The 24,193-nt window shown below is 42.6% G+C and overlaps 1 protein-coding gene across 6 annotated transcripts in view; it reads right to left on the minus strand.

Moving 5' to 3' along the window:
- Positions 1–390: 390 nt before the first annotated feature.
- Positions 391–24,193, minus strand: part of OSBPL3 (oxysterol binding protein like 3) — a 205,568-nt gene continuing 181,765 nt past the window's right edge. For all 6 annotated transcript variants that reach the window (XM_060107665.1, XM_060107666.1, XM_060107660.1 and 3 more), the window contains 7 exons: positions 16,958–17,021; positions 13,642–13,720; positions 12,069–12,213; positions 8,824–8,968; positions 5,392–5,518; positions 3,730–3,852; positions 391–748 (listed from right to left, as the gene is read on the minus strand). In XM_060107665.1, the coding sequence (XP_059963648.1) occupies positions 652–748; positions 3,730–3,852; positions 5,392–5,518; positions 8,824–8,968; positions 12,069–12,213; positions 13,642–13,720; positions 16,958–17,021 (780 nt within the window). In that variant the 3' untranslated portion in view covers positions 391–651. The remainder of the gene's footprint in view (positions 749–3,729; positions 3,853–5,391; positions 5,519–8,823; positions 8,969–12,068; positions 12,214–13,641; positions 13,721–16,957; positions 17,022–24,193) is intronic.

Raw genomic sequence — 24,193 nt, forward strand, 5'->3', positions numbered from 1 at the left:
GGCTTCCCTGGTGGCGCAGTGGTTGAGAGTCCGCCTGCCTGATGCAGGGGACACGGGTTCGTGCCCCGGTCCAGGAAGATCCCACATGCCGCAGAGTGGCTGGGCCCGTGAGCCATGGCCGCTGAGCCTGTGCATCTGGAGCCTGTGCTCCACAATGGAAGAGGCCACAAAAGTGAGAGGCCCGCGTACCACAAAAAAAACAAAAAAACAAAACAAAACAAAAACCTGGGTAGCTTGCACACAGGTGAGTAACCCTTCGTATTCTTATTTCTTAATGCACCTGGGAAAGATGGATTTTTTTTCCAACATAATTTTATAAGGCATACATTTAATTAGAATTTTCCTAACCTTTGGAAAATTAGTGTTAAAGCTTCTTTTGTAACCCACATGTTAACATTCAATCTTTCATTTTTATTAAATAGTTTATATATAAAAAGAAATATCAAGGTGTTCTACATTCATATAAACAATTGTGATAACATTTGAAATTGTAAAGAAACCTACTGAAGAAAATATATACTTAAATACAACACTAAGCTAAGAAGCACAAGTGAACGTTCTAGATGATATTGTTTAAATATACAGACACAGGTTTGTGGCTTCAGAAAGCAAACACGGGAGAAGTACAAAGGTGTATCGCTCTTTCCTCTTTTACCACAAGACAGGATGGTCCAGTTTGGAAAAACCAAGATCTTTCCTAAGTTCCAAGTAGGTGCCACTGCTCACCCAAGAGTCATCGCTGGATTTCCTGTGAAAGTGAAAGAATTCGCTGAAGGCTTGTGACAAGACTGTCATAGTCTCTGTCTCCTTTTCACCCCGTTCCTCCCCCGCCCGTCCTCCCCAGCTTATCACTGGCACCTGCACCCCTGTCCCTGTGGTCCAGTACTGGACCAGCGAGGGAGCAGGAAGCCTGGAAACTGTTTTGCTACTTCTGACTTTGACTTCTCCAACTTAGAGGCTGTGAGAAATGGGTGCTTCTGAGAGAAGTGGGTGAGGGTAGAGTCTGTCGTACAGAAAACAGGGCTGGGATGACAGCCACCACCTGGGGTATGGCCATGTAAAAGTTACAAATCAGTTCAAATCAAGTGATCAATTAACAGTAAAAAGGAAAGGAATTGGAAGGAATTGGAATCACAGCCTGGAGTGAATAGCCTTGGTTCACTATTCTATGAGTAGATAATATATTACGTAGATCCAAATTCAAAAGGTACCAAAGAGTGGAGAGCTGAACGTTTTCTTCCTACACCCAGCCTCCCAGTTCTCTTCAGAGACAATGATCTTAGCAGCTTCACTCAGAGAAGTTCCACGTGTGTGAGCCTGCATGCATGCACACTCACACTCCACTCCTCTCCTATTTTTCATTCAATGGTAGCCCTGGATGGTCTCCCACCCCTTGAGTTTTTGATATCACATATATATTACAGATCCTTTTCCATTGTCACAATAAGGTCAGCAAACTACAGCCCAAGGGCCAAATCCAGCCTTCAGCCTATCTCTGTAATACCATTTTACTGGAACACATCATGCCCGTTCATTTAAGTATGGTCTACGGCTGCTTGCACACTGCACAGCAGGGTTGAGTCATTACTACTGAGGCCTCATGGCCTGCGAAGCTCACAATATTCACCATTTGCCCTTTGCAGGAGAAGTTTGGTGACTCTGGCAAAAAGGGCTTCCTTTTTTTCTTTTTAAACAGGTGCGTGATAGTCCATTGTGGGGCTGGACCATGATTTAATAAGTACCCTACTGGTGGGCCCTGAGGATGTTGTTTTCAACCTCTAGCTATTATAAACAAAACATGTTATTTTGTATGTGCAAGAGAGTAGTTATATTAAAAATTCCTATAAATTGAACTTCTGAGTCAAAGAGTATGTGCACTTGTAATGTGGACTGACTGATACTGTCATATGTTTTAGAAACAAAAGTGAGGAGTGTCTATTTTTCCACATTCGCAGGAACATAGATTTTTATCACAATTGTTTTTCTATTCCAATAAAGGGATGTGTTTAAAATAAATCGATCTGCATATCAGATACTTTACTATGAAACAAAGACGACTATCGCTGCCAGAGCTGTAGTTTCCCCTTGAAATTTCCAGTGATGTTTTCGTGGCTCCTCAGTGAGTGTCAATGGAAACGTCCAAGTCCCCATGCTCCTCTGTCATCTCTGCCAGCGTCTAATTGGAACAGTTCCCGGACTGCTACTGCTGAACAATTCTTCTCTCACAGTTTTACTTGCCACATCTAATACTCTGATAATTTTACAGACAATCAGAAGGAGAAAGAACTGCAGCTGTGTTCAGTCCTTGTCCATTCCAGACGTAATTCTTACATGGTTGCACTGATAGCCCAGATAACATTTTATATTTCGCATTTACATGTTAGTTCACTTCCCACAGAGATCCACAGACTGTGTGAAGTCATTTTTGAGGTTTTTACATCAGATCAAGTTGATAAATCTCCTTATCTAGTTCCTGAGACAGTCTGGTTATCCACAATTTTTAATGATCCTAAAAATACTTTAATGAACCTCTGTAACAGATATTACCAAAATCAATTGATCAGTCTGTTAGTCTATCCATTTACCTATCCCTTGCCTTTATAAAAAAAAATAATTTAAGGTGTCTTATTTTTTAAATGAAGTTATGAATATTCTGGGATAAAACTCTGGCCTACTGATCTTCAATCACTCATATTCTGAGTCTGTGAAATGATCAAAATCCACATCAACTTTAGGGGAAAGGACATAAGACTTTGGGGATAAAACATAACTTGTTGCTATTTTGCTGTTTTGGAAATATATAATTTTATTGATGCAGCTGATAGATTAGTTGCTAAATCCTCCTAAAAGTGTTTCTGTTGCCCATTAAAAAATAATAACAACCAAAAAATCCCTGCAAACAACAACAAAATCCTGAAAAGAAGACTTGGGGGAATAGGTAGGGCAGGAGCTGGCTGCTTTTCTACCTGTGATTGTTCCGTTGCTGATTAAAAAAAAATGAACAAACTAAAAACCCCTAAAACCATATCCAGCCCTGGCCTGTAGTCAAGAGAGCCAGACCCCAGTCTGGGACATTGCACTGGGTCTTTCCACAGATCCCCTATGTCCCCTGGGCCTTCGTTTCTTTGCAGTTAAAATAAAAGAGGGGGTGAAGGGCGGATGATCTCTGACGCCCCTTCTAAATCTTTCAGTCTGTTCTTAACGAGACCCTCCTAGCAAGCTATTTTAAAAATAATACTAAGTGTTCCAAATTCAAGCCCCAGTATATTGGAACTTCTGCAATTCAAGAATTAGATTACTTGGAAGTTCTAGTTTGGTGAAGAACGGGGTGATAGCTAATTATCTCCATCACTGTGTAGAATCTACCCGTTTGGGGGACCAACCTTAGACATGGCTTGAATAAGCTGGCCTGGTACTGGGAGTTGGGTTTGGTTGGTCTCGTTGCTTCTCCCACAAGCACTTACTGAGAACCTCTCTGCAAAGTCCTGGGAGAGGCCCTGGGAGAGACCAAGGAACACAAGCAGGGCTGAGTGGGGCAGCCTGGGGACAGTGTCCCCACAAAGTCGGGCCTTCACAGAGGAGGGATGTCACCATTCTGAAGCAGGAAAAGGGCCGAGAACACTCTCTCGTGGGGAGAGGACACCCCAGTCTGTTCTCTTCACATCAGAAGCATCAGGCATCGCCAGTGCCTGCCAACAATGACCCACACGACCCCAGCTGCACACATACCTGAAAAACCGAGGCTGGTGCTCCACCTTATTTTCTTCCAAGACCCGCCGCCTTTCTCTCTGCAGCTGTTCAATCCTCTGCTTTTGTATTTCGGCCTCTTCTAAGCTCCCTTCTTCTAGAAACCTGAGGCATTGAGGAAAAAGATAAAGGAATAGGAACACCAAGGAAATGTAACAATCATTACTATTAGAACTGCATGTGCGCAAGACTGGATATTCAGAATACTCTCCTATACATAAGCCCCCTCCTCAACCCTTAAAACATTATTTGGAGGTAATGAGGGACAATATTGTGTTCTGAATTGGTGATACAGACATGGTTCAAAAAATTGTATCTATGAAAAGGAATTTGGGGTAAAATCTCGCTCTCTCATTCCCGTCTCCAGTTCTACCTGTTTCCTCCCCATCCCACCCACATTCAGGCCCCCCACCGCAGGTAATCCACCGTTACCGGTTTCTTGTGCCTCCTTCTAGAGATTCCTGATTCGTATATAAACACACATTAATATATAGTTTTACCCCCCCTCCCTTTTAAGAACATAAACGGAAGCAGGTGACACATACTGTCTATACTTTGGTATCTTGTTTTGTTTTACTTTTTACTTAACCATGTATCTTGGAGCTGATTCTTGGTAGTATACAGAACTTTTCACTTTTAATAGATATATAATATTCAATTGTGTGGATATACCTGCATTTATTTAAACAATTCCCTATTGATAGACACTTGGGATGTTCCCAATTTTCTACTGTTAAAATTAATGCAGCGGGCCTCCCTGGTGGCGCAGTGGTTAAGAGTCCGCCTGCCGATGCAGGGGATACGGGTTCGTGCCCCGGTCTGGGAGGATCCCATATGCCGCGGAGCGGCTGGGCCCGTGGGCCATGGCCGCTGAGCCTGCGCGTCCGGAGCCTGTGCTCCGCAACGGGAGAGGCCACAACAGTGAGAGGCCCGCATACCGCAAAAAAAAGAAAAAAAAAAAAAAATTAATGCAGCAGTGAAGGACTGTATATATCTGTCATTTTGCACATGTGTTAGTATATCTCTAAGGAGACGGTTCTAGAAGTGGAATTGCTGGGTTAAAGGGTGAGTCTGTAATAGATCTAGTACCAAACTGCCCTTTATGGCGATTATAGCAATTTACATTTCCACCAGCAATGTTACTGAAGTGCCTCTTCCCCATAGCCTCAGAGTGAGTCAAACTTTTGAGTCTTTGCCATCTCATAGGTAAAGAAATGGTATGACAACGTGGTTTTAAAATTTTGTGGGTTTCTTTGAGTAAGACTGAGCATCTGTTCATATGTTTAAGGCCTACCTGCATTTCCTATTTTGTGAACTGTTCATTTCCCTATGTCTATTTTTTTTTAATGGATTGATCTTGATTTCTAGAACCAATTCATGAAGTGAGCTGAAAGTATAGATTTCTCAGTCGTTAATCTTTTGACTCTGGGTATACATTTTATTTACCCTACCATGAAGAAGGGTGCTGGGTTTTTTAAAAATAAAGTCAAATCCTATCAATTTTATTTTATTTTTTGCCTTCTTGGTTTTGAGTCTTAATTAGAAAGGCCTCTTAGGCTCCTTTGGTGGCCTGGGAGATGTTACCAAGACTTTTTACAAAGAGTTTCACATCTCTGGAGACAAAGATCTGAAAAAAAGCCTTACCTTTGGTCTGGCCTGAATCGAGTGTCAGTAGGTGGTAATAAAGACTTTAACAATGGATCCATTTCATTTAATTCCAGTGCAAACTGTGTGAAGCCATAATATTGCTCATAGCCTTTTGGCATGGGATCTAAAAGAAAAAGAAATCATTCATCTCTGACTTGCATTGCATTCACATCACATCTTAATTCCTTCACCTTTTTCATCTCAGACCAGCTACAATTTTTCTCTCTCAGCTCTAAACCCTTCCATTTCTACTAAAATATTCTGGCTCACAAAGAGGTGCTGCATTTTTCTCTATAAATTTTCTTCTCTATAAGCTTCCTTCTACCTACAAGCATAAGGCCTTCTTTGTGTGGTCCTATAGCAAATATATTAAATACCAAGAAGTTTCTATAGAATTTAAGTTATAAAAATAATTTGTTACTAAAATAAACATGTTAAAAAGAACTCTAGGTCCATTTTTCCTGACTAACAAGACTTTCACTCTAGAGAATCCGTTTTTCATTTAAGAGATGTCAAATTCTCCTGAAACTCTGTCTAGTACCTAGAATAGTGTTGGACCCATACCAAGAGATCAATAAATATTATTCTTTACTTCCAGTCCTGCTCTTCTTTTCACCAATGCTTGGCCCCTCCAAATCTTACATATTTTAATTTTAAACCACCTCAGCAGAAGCCAGGAATAGAGATGGGATTATAATGGTAGAAACACTGCCAGCTGGAACCAAAGGGGACAGAGAAAATGGGACTGAATGAAGCAAGGCTGCTGGACTACTGTTATTTTACACATGGAACCAGAGAGCTACGCAGCTGGAAACATGCATTGCCTTCAAGAAAAGGGAGGAATTCTCTGAAGGTGATTCAGAGATCATCAGGCTGCCACTCCCACCACAGGCCCAGACTACACAGATTCAGGGGGCAAGGCTGCCTCTACCTCTCAAATGGCAGGGCCGCTGTGCAGCTTCAACATGCCCGGCTGCCACCACCCAGAGCCTTGGGGGGCTTGGGAGCCAGGCAAAGTCCCAGTGGGCCCAGAGGGTGGGGCATCGAGCCAATGAGGATGATCTCCAGTTTTTAGATCAACAGCATTTGCCGTGCTAGGTCTTGGACTCACTTAGGACCTGTCATCCCTTTCTTCTTTCCTCTTTCTCCCTTTGGAATGGGAACGTCTATCCTATGCCCATCCCACCACTGTGTTTTGGAAGCACATTTTGGTTTCACAGGCTCACAGCTGGAGAGGATGAATCACACCTCAAATCTCACCCGTACCTGATTTAGATGATATTTGGATGAGACTTTGGACTTTAGAGTTGATGCAGGAATGAGTCAAGACTTCTGGGGCTGCTGGGGTGGAATACACACATTTTGCACGTAAGAAGGACATGATTTTGGGAGGCCAGGGGCGGAATGTTATGGACTGGATGTTTATGTTCTCTCAAAATTCATATGTTAAAGCCCCACCCCCAGAGTGCTGTCTTTGGAGATGAGGCCTCTGGAGTAACGAAGGTTAAACGGGGTCAGAAGGGTCGGCCCTGATCTGGTAGCCAAGCCACGAAGAAGACTCCCACCAGAATGCGAATTTGCCAGCACCCAGCCTCCAGAACTGTGAGCAAATGAATTTCCGCTGTTTAAGCCACCCAGTCTGTGGTGTTTGTTACAGCAGCCCAAGCAGATTAATGCAGGCATATTGCCCTAACTTTATGAATTGTTAACTTTAATTTAATTGTTAAGTGCATAGCACATATCCTAATGCTTTAAGCCATTATGAAGGTTTGACTTCCTTCCCCCTTTTCCCCCCAGCTGCTTCAAGCACTTAGCATCACTGTACACTCCCCAGGGGATGAATCCAGCTAAAAGTCAAGCTAAAAATACCCAAATTTACGTATTGGATAAATCAAATGTAGACTAAGCCAATCCACTCGTAGCCTTAGCTCTAGCTGTCCAAATATACAAATGCTTTCCACTTTTCTGAAGACCCATTTTCTGAAGTTTCAGAAGTCCACTTTGTCTAATTCTAATTCTCTGGGGATCCTAAGCATAAAAATAATAGCAAACTTCCTACTATGCCTTCAAAAATCCAGCCCAGTCTCCCAATCACCAGAGTGGAGACAGTGGTTTTTCTTGCAGACAGGCCAGGGATGCTCATAGCCAAGGCAGAGACATAAAGTCAATGAATAACAACAACAGCAACAAGAATAACAGCTTACACACTGTTGTCAAGGTACTACTTTAACACCCAGAGCCGATGGTAGCTCTCATCTGTGATACCTTCTTTAAGCAAAGGAGAGCAAGGGTCTCATTCATAAAAGGCCATGCGTGCCTCTGAACCTCTGAAGCTAGGAAGGCGGCCATGGTGCCAAGTCATTCTAGCTTCGTGGCAACCTCTGCGACGGTGGAAGATGTGGCTGCTACCCATTGAAAGAGACATTTTTGCTTGCCCACTCTACAGTCATCTCCCTTTCTTACTTGCTAATAGCAAACTCATCTGTTTGGGTGTCACTGTACACTCCCTAGGGGATGAATCTAAACTCATCTGAATCTCTCCTGCCGACCCAGTTGCCCAGGATCGGTTAAGGGATGGGTTTGGACCCACTTCAGGTTGATGAGATATGAAGACACATTTACTGCAGGATCCTAGGAAATATTTCATTCCTGAGAAAAGACAGTTACAACTGAAGAAAGCTCTTCTGTCCTCCCTTCTCCCCTGCTTAGTGAGCTGTCACAGGGGGATAAGATATTGAATCAAGGCAACCATTTTGCATCCATGGGAAGAAACACCACCACCATATTGGAAGTGGCAGATGGGCCCTCAATGACCTGTGTGCTTGACACAGGTAACCTGCCTGTGTAACAACCCTGGGGCCACCCCCTGCCATTTGTTGTTAAGTGCATAGCACATATCCTAATGCTTTAAGCCATTATAAAGGTTTGACTTCCTTCCCCCTTTTCCCCTCAGCTGCTTCAAGCACTTAGTATCCTTCTAGAATTACAGGAGAGACTGGAGTGGCTTATGGTATTGGGAGAGTCTAGGGGACCCCTAACTCTGGTAGGTCATTCTACTTTTCCAGTAAGAATTTTCCCTGTATCTTTACTCTAGAATGACTTCTTGTACCTCACTGATACTCTTTCATAGTGCCCAGTATAGGCGAAGGAATGATGTGTGTTGACTGGAAGGCAGAGTGACCACAGATTAGCAATGGCTTTGTTCTGGAATTAAGAACCCAGGACCTATCAACCCAACAGAGGTGTTGTTAAGCTTGAGGATGAGTCTGAGATATAACTAGGTGAATGAAAGATGGGCCAGTAGCTCCAACATAGTTCAAAGCAGGTAGAGGCTAGATACACCGAATGGACACTGACGCCCACCCATGTGCGGTTCCTCTGGCCACGTCCCGCCTCCTTTTGCTTGGGGCTGATTAACCAGATACTAACTTGCTCTCCAGATACAAGTGGATGAGGAGGAACCACCGCAGTAGATGCTCTCATGCCATTTCCCAAATAGCCGATGCACTGCTTTTCCACTCTTGTCAAATACTGTACCTTCAATCTCATGGGCATTAGTGCTCCAGTATTTTGCCTAGGAGTCAAATGAGAGTCATCTGTTTAGTGTTTTGGGGTCAATTTATTACAGATATTAAGAGGAAACAAAAGAGGAGAGAAAAAGTACCATAAGAATGATTCTATGCTACATATGGTTTGCTGGTTCTGTTTTGTTTTTATCATACTTTTAATTATTTAATGAAAAGTAAAAAGCTAGCACTTTATTTACAGTTTGTAACTCAACCACCAACATTTGTGTAAGACAATTTTTTTCGACTTTCACTACATGCATAGTAGAAAGGAAAGGCTCAGTTCTCACACATCCACCAAGCAGGGGCTGGCCCTTAGCACCCACTCCGGAACAGCTATTTCCTGGCTGTCACTGTGGCTCTGAATACTGCAGTTTAAAAGAAATGTAACTCATGTAATTTTTTCTCTGAAGGAACTAGACAATTCTTTGTAAACCAACGAATTTTTTTTTTTTTTTTTTTGCGGTACGCGGGCCTCTCACTGGTGTGGCCTCTCCCATTGCGGAGCACAGGTTCCAGATGCGCAGGCTCAGCGGCCATGGCTCACGGGCCCAGCGGCTCCGCAGCATGAACCCGTGTCCCCTGCCTCGGCAGGCGGACCCTCAACCACTGCGACACCAGGGAAGCCCACCAACGAATTTTTTTAACCAAGTTTGTAAACCCATCAATTTTCAGTTCCTCCTATTAGTTTCCGCCCCCCACCCCCGACCAGATCTGTTCACCTAACTTACAGGAACCTTATACAACCCGTATTCCCACTATGAATTGGTCCTGTTCTGAGACCAACTTATTTTGGCTCAGCCTTGTGCGTTTTACATATACAGTACCACACTGCAGCCAGCAGAGGGAGCTCTAACTCCCTAGTGTTGATTTTTTAAATTCTCCCAATTACCTGGCTGCCCTAAAAATCTCTGCAAAAGACCAGAAGGCATTACTCCATAAATCAAAAAATCCTACTACTATTTTCAGCCAAAACAGAATCCACATTTGGAAACCAATAAAGTGGAGTGACATTTCCAGGCCATATCTGGTAGACTGGCTTCCCCATGCCAACCAAGTCTGTGGTAAAAACAGGAGCAAGGGCAGAGTACAGCAGTACCCCAGAGCTGAATCGGAAAGGTAACAGTGAGTTCTCTAGTCAGGTAAAGATGGGGGACAGGGAGACAAACACTGCCCAGGCTCTTCAGTTTATCCTAAAGCAGGAGTCAGACTTCCTCTTTAGAGATATTTGCCAACAAGTCCAATGATGGGAAGCCACAGAGGGAGGCAGTCATGTTCCACAGGCAACGGCTGCCTCTGCTTTCAGATTCTCTTTCAACATCAGAGGCACGTCCAGTGTTCTAATTCTGTTCATCTCTCATCGCTATGAAAATTTGTTCCCTGGTCCTCAGTGGACGAGCACCAAGTGGTTGGTAGAAATGGGAGTGGAGCACACTTCCTTGGGGAAAATTCTGAGAACAAGGCAGCTCTCACCTGGATTATCTATCTATCTATCTGTCTGTCTATTTACCTATCTATCTATCTCCCAGTTATATATGTCCCTGCCCCAGGTTGCCTTTGCTTCTTTTTGTAGAGAGCTTAGATGAAGCTTTCACGGCAGGGTCATTTGTATTTTACGCCAAATCACTACCAGCTTTATGTCTATCTACAACCCAGTTTGACTTATAGGATATAATAAAGATCCCCATCCACCTCTCCATAATGTCCCCCACCTGCTACAAGTGGTGCAGAGAGGTACCGTGTGAAATTCCACAGTTAGAACCTAATCTTTTGGCTTATGATTTTGATCTTAATTAAATGCAAATATTCCTTGAGGAGGGTAGCACTTGAAGGCCATTTTGTAACATGAAAATTTTAAGGACATGAGGAAATTTCAGGAGGAAGAGAAGTTGGGGAGAGGGCTCAAGTCAAGGAATTTGGAAAGCTGGAAAGGTAAGCAGACTATTCCAGGCTCTCTGCCCCAGGAGAATCTGTGAATGTCCATGAGCCTCTGCTGTGTGCTGGGCACCACTGCCAGGCATTGGCCACAGCAGTGGGCAAGACAGACCAGGCTTCTGCTTTTCTGGAGTCAGGAATGGCAAGGAGGGTGTGGGGAACAGAAAAGAAGCAAGTAAAGCAACAGCGAGCAAGCTACCTGCAGATGGTAATGAACACTTTGAAGAAAATGGAGTATGATAGAGGGTGACTAACAAGGTGGATGGAAGGATCTGGGGAGAGGGGCCCGAGCAGAAGGAAATGGAGAGAGAAAAAGAAGGACAGTGCAGCTCGAGGATGGTGAGCAAGAAAGGGAACGAGGGGTGGCAGGAGTTGAGGTTGGAGAGGAATGAGGGTGGTGTGTGTGTGTGTGTGTGTGTGTGTGTGTGTGTGTGTGTGTGTGTGAGTGAGGGGTGGTGGGGGTGAGGAGTGCAGACTCTGTAGGGTCTCGTGGGCCATTGGAAGGATGCAGGCTTCTGCTCTGAGAAAGATGGAAATTGTCAGAGAATTTTGGTCAAAAATGGCATGACTTGCATTTTTAAAAATTGTGGTTAAACATATATAACATAATATATATTGTTTTAACCATTTCTAAGTGTATAATGGAGTGGCTTTAAGTACATTCACAATGTTGTGTAACCACTGCCTTATTATCTCCAGAACTTTTCATCTTCCCAAACTGAAACTCTGTACCCATTAAGTAATGACTCCCCATTCCCTCCAGTCCCCAGCCCTTGGCAACCACCATTCTACTTTGTCTTTATGGATTTGGCTGCTCCAGGTACCTTATATAAATGGAATCATATCTGTCCTTTTGTGTCTGGCTTATTTCACTTAGCATAATGTGTTCAAGGCTCATCCGTACTGTAACATGATGACATGTTTCAACAGGGTCCCTCTGGCTGCCACACTGAAGACAGACCATAGGGGAGTAAAGGTGGAAGGAAGGAGGCCAGGAGGGGCCATGGCCCTGGTCCAGGTGAGAGAGGTGGGGCTGGGACCAGGGAGCACCTGGCATTGCTTGTCTACTGGAACAAAAGTGAAGGTGACAAACTTCCCAAGACACCCTGTGCCCTGAGGCCCAGCTCTGCTGAGGCCTGTCCAGCGCCACAGCTCACAGGCCACCCAGGTTACCTTTATAAAGTTCACTTTGCAGTGGCAGGAATCATCATTCAGGTTCTTGATAACAATCTCTCCATAGTGCTCGATCCACCTCTGCCCACTTAAGATGTTATGGATGCAAGAGGTCACTTTGTTCCACTCAAAATGATCTCCAAAACTAAAGGAAGAAGAAGTGAAAGTAACAACTACCAGAGCAGCCAGCAGCAAATGCAAACAAGCACTGCTATTTAAAAAACAAGTCCTGTAATGAATTACTCATTCCTTCATTAATGGAACCAACACCGATTGAGCCGTGCTGGGCAGTCTAAGAGCTTTCACCCTCTCAGGAGGCTGGGAGGTGGGGGAAGGTCAGACCCTGGAGGCTGCCAGAGGCTCCACTAGAAGCTGGGGGTCTCCTGGAACTACCCACTCTGTCCTTTGCCAGAGGAGATGTGTCGAAAGTCACCAAACTATGAAAGGAGAGTGGCAAGGGGAGGGTAGAGGGGTTTTCCACAATGTGCTCTCTACACACATACATATATGTGCACACACATGAATGTGTACATACAGGCACACACATGCACATATATACTTATGTATATACACGTGTAGGTGTGTATATTTAGGGACATATGTATACAGGCAGATCTCGCTCTATTGTGTTCTTTACAAGTTGAAGGTCTGTGGCAACCCTGTGTAGAGCAAGTCTATTGGCAGCATTTTTCCAACAGCATTTGCTCCCTTCATGTCTGTGAAGTATATAACACATAACTTTCATAAGCAATGGGAAACCAAAAATTTCATGTGGCTCACTATATTGTAATATTTGCTTTATTGCAGTGGTCTAGAACCAAACCCGCAATATCTCTGAGGTGTGTCTGTATACATACACACACACATATATGTTTTACACATTAATCTTAAGATACATATATCTTAAACCTTTTACAATGAGAAGGTATTCAGATATGACTTATGGAGTTAAATAATAATTATGAGGATAATGGTAACAAGACCAAACACTTAAATGACACGTAATATGTGCCAATTACTACTTTAAGTGCTTTCCGTAAGTGCTTAACCTTCACAACAGTCTTATGAAGTAGATGGTTCATTATCCCTGTTTCATAGATGAGAGAACTGGTGATCAGAAAGGTTAAGTAACCTGCCCAAGGATTTGCAACTAGTAAGTAGTGGTGTGAGCACATGAGTCCCAGTAGCCCAGTTCCAGAGGCCATAATGATTACCATTTTGCTTTATGAATAAGTATCAATAATCCCTGAAGATCAAGGCCATAGCTTTCTTAAAAAAATTTTTTGACAGTGAGGCAGGACAACAGTGCTAAAGAAATATTATCATTCTTAATTGTGTTAGAAAGTAGAAATGTATTTTTTAAAGCCCCTACTCGGGAACTTTGCTGTCCAGGAAGCATTTCCATTAGAGAGAACAAAAATGTGAGACTGTCAAAATGAAGAACATTTGAAGCTACTGTCAAACACATTAACAGAAAAAAACACACTCAGCACCACAGGGGACAATGGGCATCCTGTTCCTAAACCTTGGCCCTAAATTCTATAAAGTTCCTAACCATAGAAGGAGAACTTACGCTGGCAGAGTCACATGGGTTGTGCCAATGGGAACAATTTCCATGGATTTGCCCCAGAATTTGTTCTTCCATCTCATGTCTGAAATGAAATATACCAAATATTACATATTTAGCAGGAGAGCTAGGTAGATCAAAGCGTTCTTAGACTGGATAAATGATCAACCACAATATAGGACAATCTCTTCATAATAAAATTCATTATTATTCAATATAAGTAGCAACTGAGTATCTGGAACAGAATCAGAGAAACTAAAATTATAAAGTCCCTCCCTTGGAAGAACTCACAATGGGAAAGGCATACAGAAGTGAAAACAAGTAAGGCCCTCCAGAGAGGCATGGGCCATAACTGGGTATGTTGTAAGGTGAAATGGAACCAGAGAAGGAAAGCCCAACATGCTTGGGGAAGGCATCAGAAGAGGCTTGTCTAAAGGGGCCGCTTAAACTGGGCTTGAAGAATAAACAGTTCACTAGGTAGAGAAAAAGCAGTTTAAGGCAGAAGACATGAGAAGACACGAGAGAACAGGGTGTGGTTCTGTCCTCTGGGTCTCAGACTGTTTAGAGAGAAGACTAGAAAAACAGCTTGAGTGCAAAAAACAGCGGGCTCTACAAGCTTGGCTAAGAAGTCTGATTTGGGTGCACTGGGGGAAATAAGGTTTTGTTTAGACAGAGAATTGATGTGATGAGATACAGACTTTGCCAACATAATTGGCAGCAGTATGGAGGATGGAACAGGAACAGGAGAGATGAGAAGCAGGTGACCTGTATGCTCAAGGGATAAATGAGGATGAAGTGAACCAGGACAGGGGTGGTAGGAATGGAGTAGAAGGGAATGATCCTGGAACCATTAAAGAAGCAGAGATAAAACTGGGTGACAAATTAGATGCAGATTGTGAAAGACGGGGAGAATTTGTGGATGACCTCAGATTCTTCCAACTTGCATGAATGGTAGTGCCATCAGGGAGACAGGGAATAGAAAAAGAAGGGCAGAGGCAGACGATCCCTCTGGCTGCTGGGTGACAATACACAGACCATAGGGGAGCAAAGGTGAATGCAGGGAGGACAGTAGGGGGTCATGGCTGTGGTCCAGGAGAGAGGTGGGCTGGGACCAGGAACCTCCTGGGCACATATTACATGATTCTATTTATATGACATGTCCAGACTAGGCAAACCCATAGGGACAGAAAGAAGATCAGTGGTTGCCTAAGGATGGAAGAGCTTGACAGAAATTGGAAGGCGGGGGGGTGGGGGTGGGGAGCCATTAAAAGGTGGGAAAAGAGGTTTCTTTTTGGAGTGATGAAAATGTTCTAAAATTGATTGTAGTGATGATCGTACAGCTCTGTGAATATATGAAAAACCACTGACTTGTACCTTTTAATTAGGTGAGTTGTATAGCATATGAATTATATCTCAATAAGCTATTACCCCCCAAAAGATAATTGGTTGTTTAAAGCAAATTAGTAACAATGTATGACAGGGTTTATAACATATGTAAGTAAAATGTTTGTCCACAATAGCAAAGGTTGGGGAAGGGGAAATAGAAGTACACTTTTGTAAGCTTCCTTTGCTATATGTTAAGTAGCATAATATCACTTGAAAAGAGACTGTGATATGTTAAAGATATACAATATGAATCTTAAAGTAACAACTAAAAAATGAAACAAAGAAGTACAGCTAATAAGGCAACAAAGGATATACAATGGAATCACAGAAAATAATTAATCCAAAAGAACGTAAAAAAAGAAGAAAAGAGGAACAAAGAACAGATGCAACAAACAGAAAACAAATAACAAGAGGCCGGATTTAAATCCAACTATGTTGATAATCACAATAAATGTAAGTGATCTAAACAACCTAATCAAAAGGCAGAAAAATGTCAAAGTGGATTAAAAAAAGCAAGATTTGGCAGTCGTGGGCTTATGGAGACATGGGATTGCCCAGGAAGAAGCTAATGAAGAAGAAGCAAAGGGAGTGGAGGAGAAAACTCTGACTGATGTAAGGAGCACACAGGACGTACTTGAAGAAGACCCCTCCCATTACCTAATACCTAACTTAAAAAAAAAATAATAAAGTGCTAACAAGGCCAATGACACAGCAATTAGGAGGTTAGAGATCTTATGGGAATTATTTCCAGAGGGTTTTGGTGAAAGAGAAGTCTCCAGCCAAGCTTCAATTTTAAACTTTAGTAGCAAAGACTCAGAAAGGAAACCATGGTACTTGTAACCTAAACTGGTAATACTGCGTCCAGAGAGAGAAACTGGATGGCTACGAACTGGAATGGGGGAAGGAAATTTTTTCACAAAATACTCTTTCTTATCTTTTAAATTTTATAGATGCATTAAAAAAAGGCAGTGTGGGGCTTTCCTGGTGGCGCAGTGGTTGAGAGTCCGCCTGCCGATGCAGGGGTCACGGGTTCGTGCCCTGGTCTGGGAAGAATCCCACATGCCGCTGAGCGGCTAGGCCTGTGAGCCGTGGCCGCTGAGCCTGCGCGTCCTGAGCCTGTGCTCCGCAACGGGAGAGGCCACAACAGTGAGAGGCCCGCATACCGCCAAAAAAAAAAAAAAAAAAGGCAGTGTGGCAAATCAGGTGTTAACCAGTTAGCAGAGAAAAATCTTTAAAAAAACTGACATGTAAAACAAAAATAAATAAATAAATAAATAAATAAATAAATAAACTGACGTGCTCATTGTTCAAAAACCTGGGATGCTCAAATTTTCTTTCTATAGCACCTTCTGATTTTGGAATAAATAATTTAACAAAATTAATTAATCCATTTAGGAAATATTTGCAGCCTTATTTATTCTTCAGAGCAAGCCATCCCTTCCCAAATTCAAAATATAATGAACTGAATACAGGAACAACCCCAAACTGAAAAAAGTCAGCAACGTAAAATTTCAGAAATAAAATTTAAAGCTTTCAAAGGCAAAAGAACCCTCTGCTGTCTAGAATCTGATAAATAACTGTAAATATTTAATGTCTTGAAATACATGAGGCATTTCAAATGACCATGGAATGCACCATGGAATGCGATAAAGGAAAAATTATAGCAATAAACAATGGTGGTGGCCCAGACAAAGACTGAGGATTTTTAAGGAAGAGAACAACTAAATTATCCTCCAGAATCTTGAATTATGAAGTCGACAAATGGCAGTTATTGTTCAGAGGTGAGAGGCAAGAACATCAAGTGGTACAGTTTCTTCCAATAAGGCCCAAGTCCAGGGCCCACTTTTGATCTTAACAAGCATTTACAGTAGTTCCTGAATAAAATAAATTATACCATTACACAAAATGACAGAAGTCAAATATATGAGCACATTACCTTGCCAGAAAACAAAATTTCCAGACTCAGCGTGACATGCAGAAATAGGTGGATGGTGGCTGACCTGATGGAAACAAAGGTGAAAAAACAAAAAATTAACTTTTGTGTCTCATGAAATCCATTCTTTCTCCCTTGCACTGAGATGTAATAAAATTGCAGCGTCTTAACTGAATGGAAACTTGTTTAGTTTCCCTTCAATAAGTCTGTCCTCAGGAGGGTGCTCCTGACATAGTCAGCTCTGTCTTGCTCAAATTTGTCAGGAAAAGCCTGTGAATGGAAGCCTCCAGAAGCCTGGGGAAAAAGCAGCCAAGTGATGAGGGTAGAGACGTGTTTTGACAGACATGAAAACAAAAGCAGAGATGCAAGCGCTGCCCACTTATAAATCATCTAATCTGACATTAGCTACCAAGGTCAAAATCAATGCTATTCTGAAAGTACCCACAAATGTTTTAATTAAGATGTCAAGTAGTAGAACCTTTTAAATGTTACGTAAATATTCCTAAGCAACACACAAATGCTCTTTGGCTCAGCAGATTTTACTCTTTTGAAAACTCTGCATCACATAGTCCAGCCACTTTTTAAATCACTGACGAGAAGACGAATCCAAGATAGTTTTTTTTAAAAAAGAATGTTTTTATTTAAAAAAAAAGAGCTAAACAATTATGGAAGAAATGTTAGTCAACTGCTAAGAAAAAATTTTTGTTCATTCTTTGTTCATAAAAATATCTTGAGTAAATATGCAATTACATTCTAGAAAAGAGAGTCCCGTGTAACAGACAGTAGCTCATTTCCCTGCCTTTTATCACTGAGGTCATTACTTCTGTTTTATTCACTAATGAAGAAGCTAAAGAGAAAATGACTCCTCAGTTAATTTCCTCATTATCTCAGTAACATGCAAGGCACGAGAGCAGTATATGTGCTGTTATCATAATTCGGTAGTAAAACCAGAGTAATGCTGCTAGTGGCGTTTACAGAAATTTCTCTGACTTAGCTGGTTCTTAGCAAAGGTATCTTACACTTAGGGCATTTGGGCCAAAGCCATCATATTACACATGAAGAGATTGAAACTAGAAAGACTAAGTAACAGTAACGTTTCCCAAACACACTGATAGGGAAGAAGTAGAGGTGAAACCCAGCATTTTTGGTTTACAGATGGTTTTCAAAAAAGTTTCACACAAAAAAAATCCTTAAGCAGCCACACCCTGTTTTCAAACATATTTTATCAAGAACTCAATATACTCAGAGCCTGGTTTGAGGTGAACAGGTGTGGCAGGAAGTGGGGATGACCAATCCACAACCACTCGCCTTGCTCTGGACCCTGTACTGCAGTGAACACGGAACAGTTTAAGAACCACTTCTGTGGCCCTCCTCCAGGTGGAGAACGGCAGGGACAGGATAATCGTGAGTCACGCCACACACACGTTCAACTGATGAGAGTGCAATGGTACCAGCCTGGATCGGAGAAAAGTAGGGACAAAGATGCCAACAGGGCAGGCAGGCATCTTTCAGGTCTTGATGAACATAAATCCCAGATCCAATATGAGGTGGGAGGTGCACATTTACCGTCCCTTGATGGTCTTAATTCTCAGAGGCCTCTTGAGAATGTGAGCCCCCTCCCCGTGCCTATGGGCTTTTCAGCTCAAACACTGACTTAGAAACCTCACTCCTAAAATGCAACTCTCTGCTTTCCTTCATTGTCTTCTTTTTCAATCCAACCCCCTGAAGATACTTTATATCACAAACCGCTACACCCGTTTTCCCTTCTTTTCCCACTAGCTCTCAACAAAAACAGTGGAGTTAACTTTTAAACCTCAGGATCATATAAAACTAAACTAGGGCAACACAATACCAACCCCTCACTTCTTCACTCAACCTGCCCTATCCACCCCCCAGTGGAGGGGAGAGGAGCTATGGAATGTTCCCCTGCCCCATAATGTAGGCATGTTTTAAAGTAGATTATTATAAAGTAGATCATATTCATTCCCACAGAAATTATGTAGTAAAAAATGTAAAGATCACAGCCTTTATCAAGAATTTGGCATTTTATAAGTCTGGCTAAATATAAACATCAAAGCAAAATACAATATATAAAAACTATAAACTCTTCTGTAATAATTTAAAATCCCATAACACAAGGATAAATATACTGTCCATATGAATTATAAAATAAAGCCTATCATACCATAAAGTATACATATGTCCCATAAAATGCTAATTTGACCTTTTAAAATGATTGTGTCAGGTTAATGAATCAATGCTTAACAAAGTGCCTTTAGATGGGGTCCAAGGGATGTTTTCTGAATGCATTTAGTCTCAACATTGAAATATCAGTGATTTCGCTTCTTTCTTTCTGGCTTAAAAAGGCCTTTGGGAGTGATTTATTTGGTGCACATAGCTTTTCAGAAGTTTACAGAGCTTTCCAGGGAAATTAAATTGATGCCTTATTTTTCTTTGATATATTTCCTTACAACAGGTTATTTATTCATGAAACATTTCTGAAGCCTCTGCCATGTGCCGCATGAGTGTCAGAGAGTGAGGGAGAGCTTCTGGAGTCCCACAGATCTAGAACCTAACTGTGCAATATCATCTACTGGCTGTATGACCTTGAGTGTGTTTTAAAACCTTCTGGGCTCCAATTACCTCATCTGCAAAATAGGGCTAGTACCACTGACTTTGCAAACCCAAAAAGATAACACATGGAAAGTGCCAGGATCATATGCTGGTATGGAGTAAGCAGAGATTAAATTTTAACTTTTTGTCATGAGTGGTATTTCCACTTAGCTCTCACGGTCACCTTGTGCCTTCACTACCCTTATTTTATTAATTAGGAAACGGGTTCTTTCCAGTGAAGAGCCTGCCCAGTGTTACACAGTTAATCAGTGATGAGGGTAGTGTTTTAAACCCAGGTCCTCTGACTTCAAATCCAATGCTGTTTCCTGCGATGCCTCAGCTGCTCCTCAATGACTGCTCTCAAAGTTGGGCTCTGGTCCCTCCCCAGAGCCTCGGCACACCCTTAAGGTCCCATCTCATGGATACTTGGAGAAGGAATCTTCTGAGTCTGACCTTTCCAACCTCTCTCTCATTTATTTCTTTGTAAAATGAGGTCTGAGAATCCCTCTGGCTTCAAAATGCTATCACTCTAACATCTGTTTTCTTTGAATCCTAGCATCAGAGGCGGCAGTGGATGCCAGCCGACTGGAGAAGATTCTGTTAAGTCTTTGATTAATTTTAATACCCATGGAAAGGGGTAATTCACAGTTAATCATTTAATCTTTGTTGACGGTAATCTCTCTAAAATCTACTGGAATAGAGAATGTGCACAATCGAACCTGTGTTTGCTAGTACGGGATTTGGTTGAGCTTCTCTTCTCATTACATTGTAACCCAGGCATAGAAAGGCACTAGATTTTGAGTCTGAACTGATTCAGCCCCGCAGTAGACACTGTCTGTTAGCCTGCTAGCTAAAGCCACTTTAGACTAGTTCTTTAGTATCTCTCTCCATCACTTCCTCTCTATTCCAATCAAATAAGAGCGATTTCTGACTGGTAAGGAATCTCAAACATTCAGGAAATTAGTTTACATGGTTTTTATTGTGCAAATATTTATACGTATCTTTTTTCTACAATCCCAAAGTCAATGAGTTCCCATGGTAGTTAAGAATTCTTGTAAGTTATTTGTATATCTGAGGTCTTTCTTCACCCTGACCTAATCATTTGTGATTTATGCTTTGAGAATGTGCTTTATATGAAGTGGGTGGTAAGGAGAGGAGAATATGGGTCAAGAGTGCATTTCAATATGTGTGTATTTTGTAGGTTTTTCTTCTTCAGATTTAGAAAAATAAACCCTTAAATACATCAATTCTGCAGCTGTCCAGAGACATAACTATAGAGTCCTCCTAGTTCTGGACGGGTCTCTAACCATGAAGCGCTGCTCGTGGAAAAGAGAACAAGTGGCAAGTCAAAAATCACCCACAGAGGGGACCAAGGAATTCATCAAACATTTGCTGATTGCCTGTGATGTGTCAGGCACTGTCTTAGTCACTGCAGATACAATGAGAAACAAAAGAAACAAAAATCTTTACCCTCCTGGAGTTGACATTTTAGTGCAGAAGTGGGTGAGTCAGACTATTAAACAAATAAGCACATAATTTGTCAGTAGTAAAGGAGAATAAAGCAAGGATGAGGATGGAGGATGGCAGATGGTGAGTGGAAGTATCATATCAGACAGGGTGGTAGGGGCAGGACTCTGTGATAGAAACCTCTGAGACTAAGAGAAATAAGGCAGTTAACTACACAGATAGCTGAGGGAAGTATGTCCAGGTCAGAGGACACAGCCACTACCCAGGGCTGACAAATGCCCGATATATTTTAGGAGAAGCAAAAAGGCCAGCATGGGGCTTCCCTGGTGGCGCAGTGGTTGAGAGTCCGCCTGCCAATGCAGGGGACACAGGTTCGTGCCCCGGTCCGGGAGGATCCCACATGCCGCGGAGCGGCTGGGCCCGTGAGCCATGGCCGCTGAGTCTGTGCATCCGGAGCCTGTGTGCCGCAACGGGAGAGGCCACAGCAGTGAGAGGCCCGTGTACCACAGAAAAAAAAAAAGGCCAGCATGGCTAAAGCTAAATGAGTCAAAGTGGGAGGAGGCATGATATCTGGGGGTGGCATCTTGCAGGGCTTTGTGGGCCATAGCCAGGACTTGGAATTTGATTCCAAGTGCCTGGGAAAATCGTGAGAGCAATCACTCTGGCTGCTGAGTGCAGAATTGGCTATGGAAACAAGGGACCAGTTGATGAGTCTATCGCAACAAGCCCAGTCATTGATGCCGATGACTTGGGCTTGGTGGCCAGCACCAGTGGGGTGGCAGTGAAAATGGCTGGTTTTGGAAGGAAGATCCTAGGATTTGCTGATGAATAGGACGTGGATTATAAGAGAAAGCTATTAAGGAGGATGCCAAGGATACTGGCCTGATTTTGGGGAAAATACAGTTGCCAATTATTTTCTCTTTCCCTAAGTTCAGAGTTAAGCATTTATTTGATAAATACATGGTTTCTTTAAAAAAAAAAAAACCAAAAACTACATTAAATAATGACTTGACCTAGAAATGCAGAAGTACTGGTTTAGTCACCTTACAGTTGATTTACTGCTTATTTTATTTGAACAGCTTGAATTTCCCCTGATAATGTCTTTAAACAAGCTGCCACTTTAATCAGAAGTAAATAACCCTGACTACTAGTACATGAAAGAACTATTCAGACAGGTGATGTGGGTGTGCAACAGTGGGGGCGGGGAGTGATAAGTATGGTATTTTTAAATCCAGCCAAGAATAATGTTCGTTCAGAGTTCTGATGAGTAACAGAAAAGGAAGAAGGGCTGAACCCATGAAGCAAAAGATAAAAGACTTCAATTGAATCTCTTACCTTTTAGTAACTCAATAACTGCTCAGCTTTTCTGTCAGAAACTCAACAGTAGTGGCTGGGTGGGTAAATGGTGAAAAGGGCTTGAACAGTGACCTGACAACTGAAGTTCCAGGTAATTAGGAAAAGCCCCTTTTAGACAATAGCTTAACTGCTTATCCTTTATAGACACCAACTTTTGTACTTTTGTTCCCAAAGGTACAAAACAAAGAAGCAAAGCAAACTGAAATGAGTTTTCTGACCCGTCCAGTCCCTGATGAAGCTCCACCCAGGCTGCCCGAGAACCAAGGAAGAAGAAACTACCGGCAGGATCCTCGGTCCCTGACAAGGGAAAGGAAGTCCTTTCCTTCTGGATTCCCTTGGAAAAAAAGGAAACTCCTCCCCTGAGAAGGTGGAACAGTCAGAGGTTAGCACATATGACGGGAATGTTTATGATTGATTCCTGAATATTCCTTGTTCACAAAGGCCACTGACCAGCCCACAATGGGAGTTGAGAACAAAGTCCTACGTGAGTTTGGAGGATGAAAGGTTTATGTGACAATGAGAGGCAAAATCCCATAGTCTGAACAGTGTACAAAAGGCTGTTTTCACATCGGCAGCTGATGACTCCGGCAGCTCTAAGCACTAAACCCACACAAGAGACACCAAAAAAAGGTGAGGGAGACAGGATGCTGGAATAGAAACAGAGGGTGCAGCTGAGGGCCACTGGAAGGTGCTGATGGGCCTAGGCGTCAGTTTCCTCACCTGTAACTGATCCTCACCCCACTTGCCACACAGGGGTATTGTGAAGATCAAATAAGGTCCTGCACAAGTTTGAAAAGCATAAAGCACCCTGCAAGCATAATACTAGTTAATTGTTAGGAGGAAAACTTGAACAGCAAATGCTTTCTCTCGTTTCTGACTGCACGAGTCATTTTGCTCCTGCATTTTTGGGTCTTCTACATGAGATACAAGGTAAAGGGGGCAAGCTTCCACATAGCTGAACTCTGCGCAGTAGTACTTACTTCAACTTCCTTGATCACCGACGACTCCAAACATCCCCATACCCACCAAAACCACAAGCCACAAAACCTAAGGGCTTGGAGGAAAGGGACAGACATCACTTTCCAAATCACCTGACCCTGCGGTCTAGAAAACTCAGTAGAAAAGCTGAGTCAGCTTTGTTTCTTTCCAGGTCCTTTTACCTGGAGATATGATTTCCATCAATGTCCTCCTTAGAATAAAATTCCACCCCAAAATCTTAATTCGGGGTCCTGTTCAGTTTATTATATTAGTCATTCAGCAAGCTCTACTTATTGTAGAGAGATACAAGAAAGCAAAGAAGCCCCAAATTCTGAAAGCGGAAGTCCATCACCTACACCTAAATAGACAAGGGTAGAGTCATGCTGTCTCTGTAACAGAACATCTCCTGGGTCAGAAGCGGAAGGAGCCAGACTGGCAGGTACCAGCATGAAACAGAATAAATGCTCTGGCACTCTCTTTAGATGCGTTAAATTAGAAAGCCTTCATGCACAACGGGTCGCCAGGCCAGCATAACCAACAGGGGCGAGAGAGGGAGTGGGGGAGGCTGAATTGATGTTTCTCCTGCTGGTCAGGAAAGGAAGGCCCCGGTCAAAACCCTTTTCACTTCTGTGGCAGTGGACAGCCTGCCACACTGAATTAAATAGCCACCTCTCCTTCTCACTGTACACTTACGTGATGACTACAATTCTGTCTTCCTAAGTAGTCTATGGGGAAAGCATCACTGGTCAGGCTGACCAAAGGCATCTGGTCCCCATGGCAAGTCTACTTTTCATGCTAAAGGCATATAGTAGCATTCTGGTTTAC

This window comes from Mesoplodon densirostris, chromosome 9 (genome assembly GCF_025265405.1).
Source record: "Mesoplodon densirostris isolate mMesDen1 chromosome 9, mMesDen1 primary haplotype, whole genome shotgun sequence".
In the NCBI taxonomy this organism is placed as follows: domain Eukaryota; kingdom Metazoa; phylum Chordata; class Mammalia; order Artiodactyla; family Ziphiidae; genus Mesoplodon; species Mesoplodon densirostris.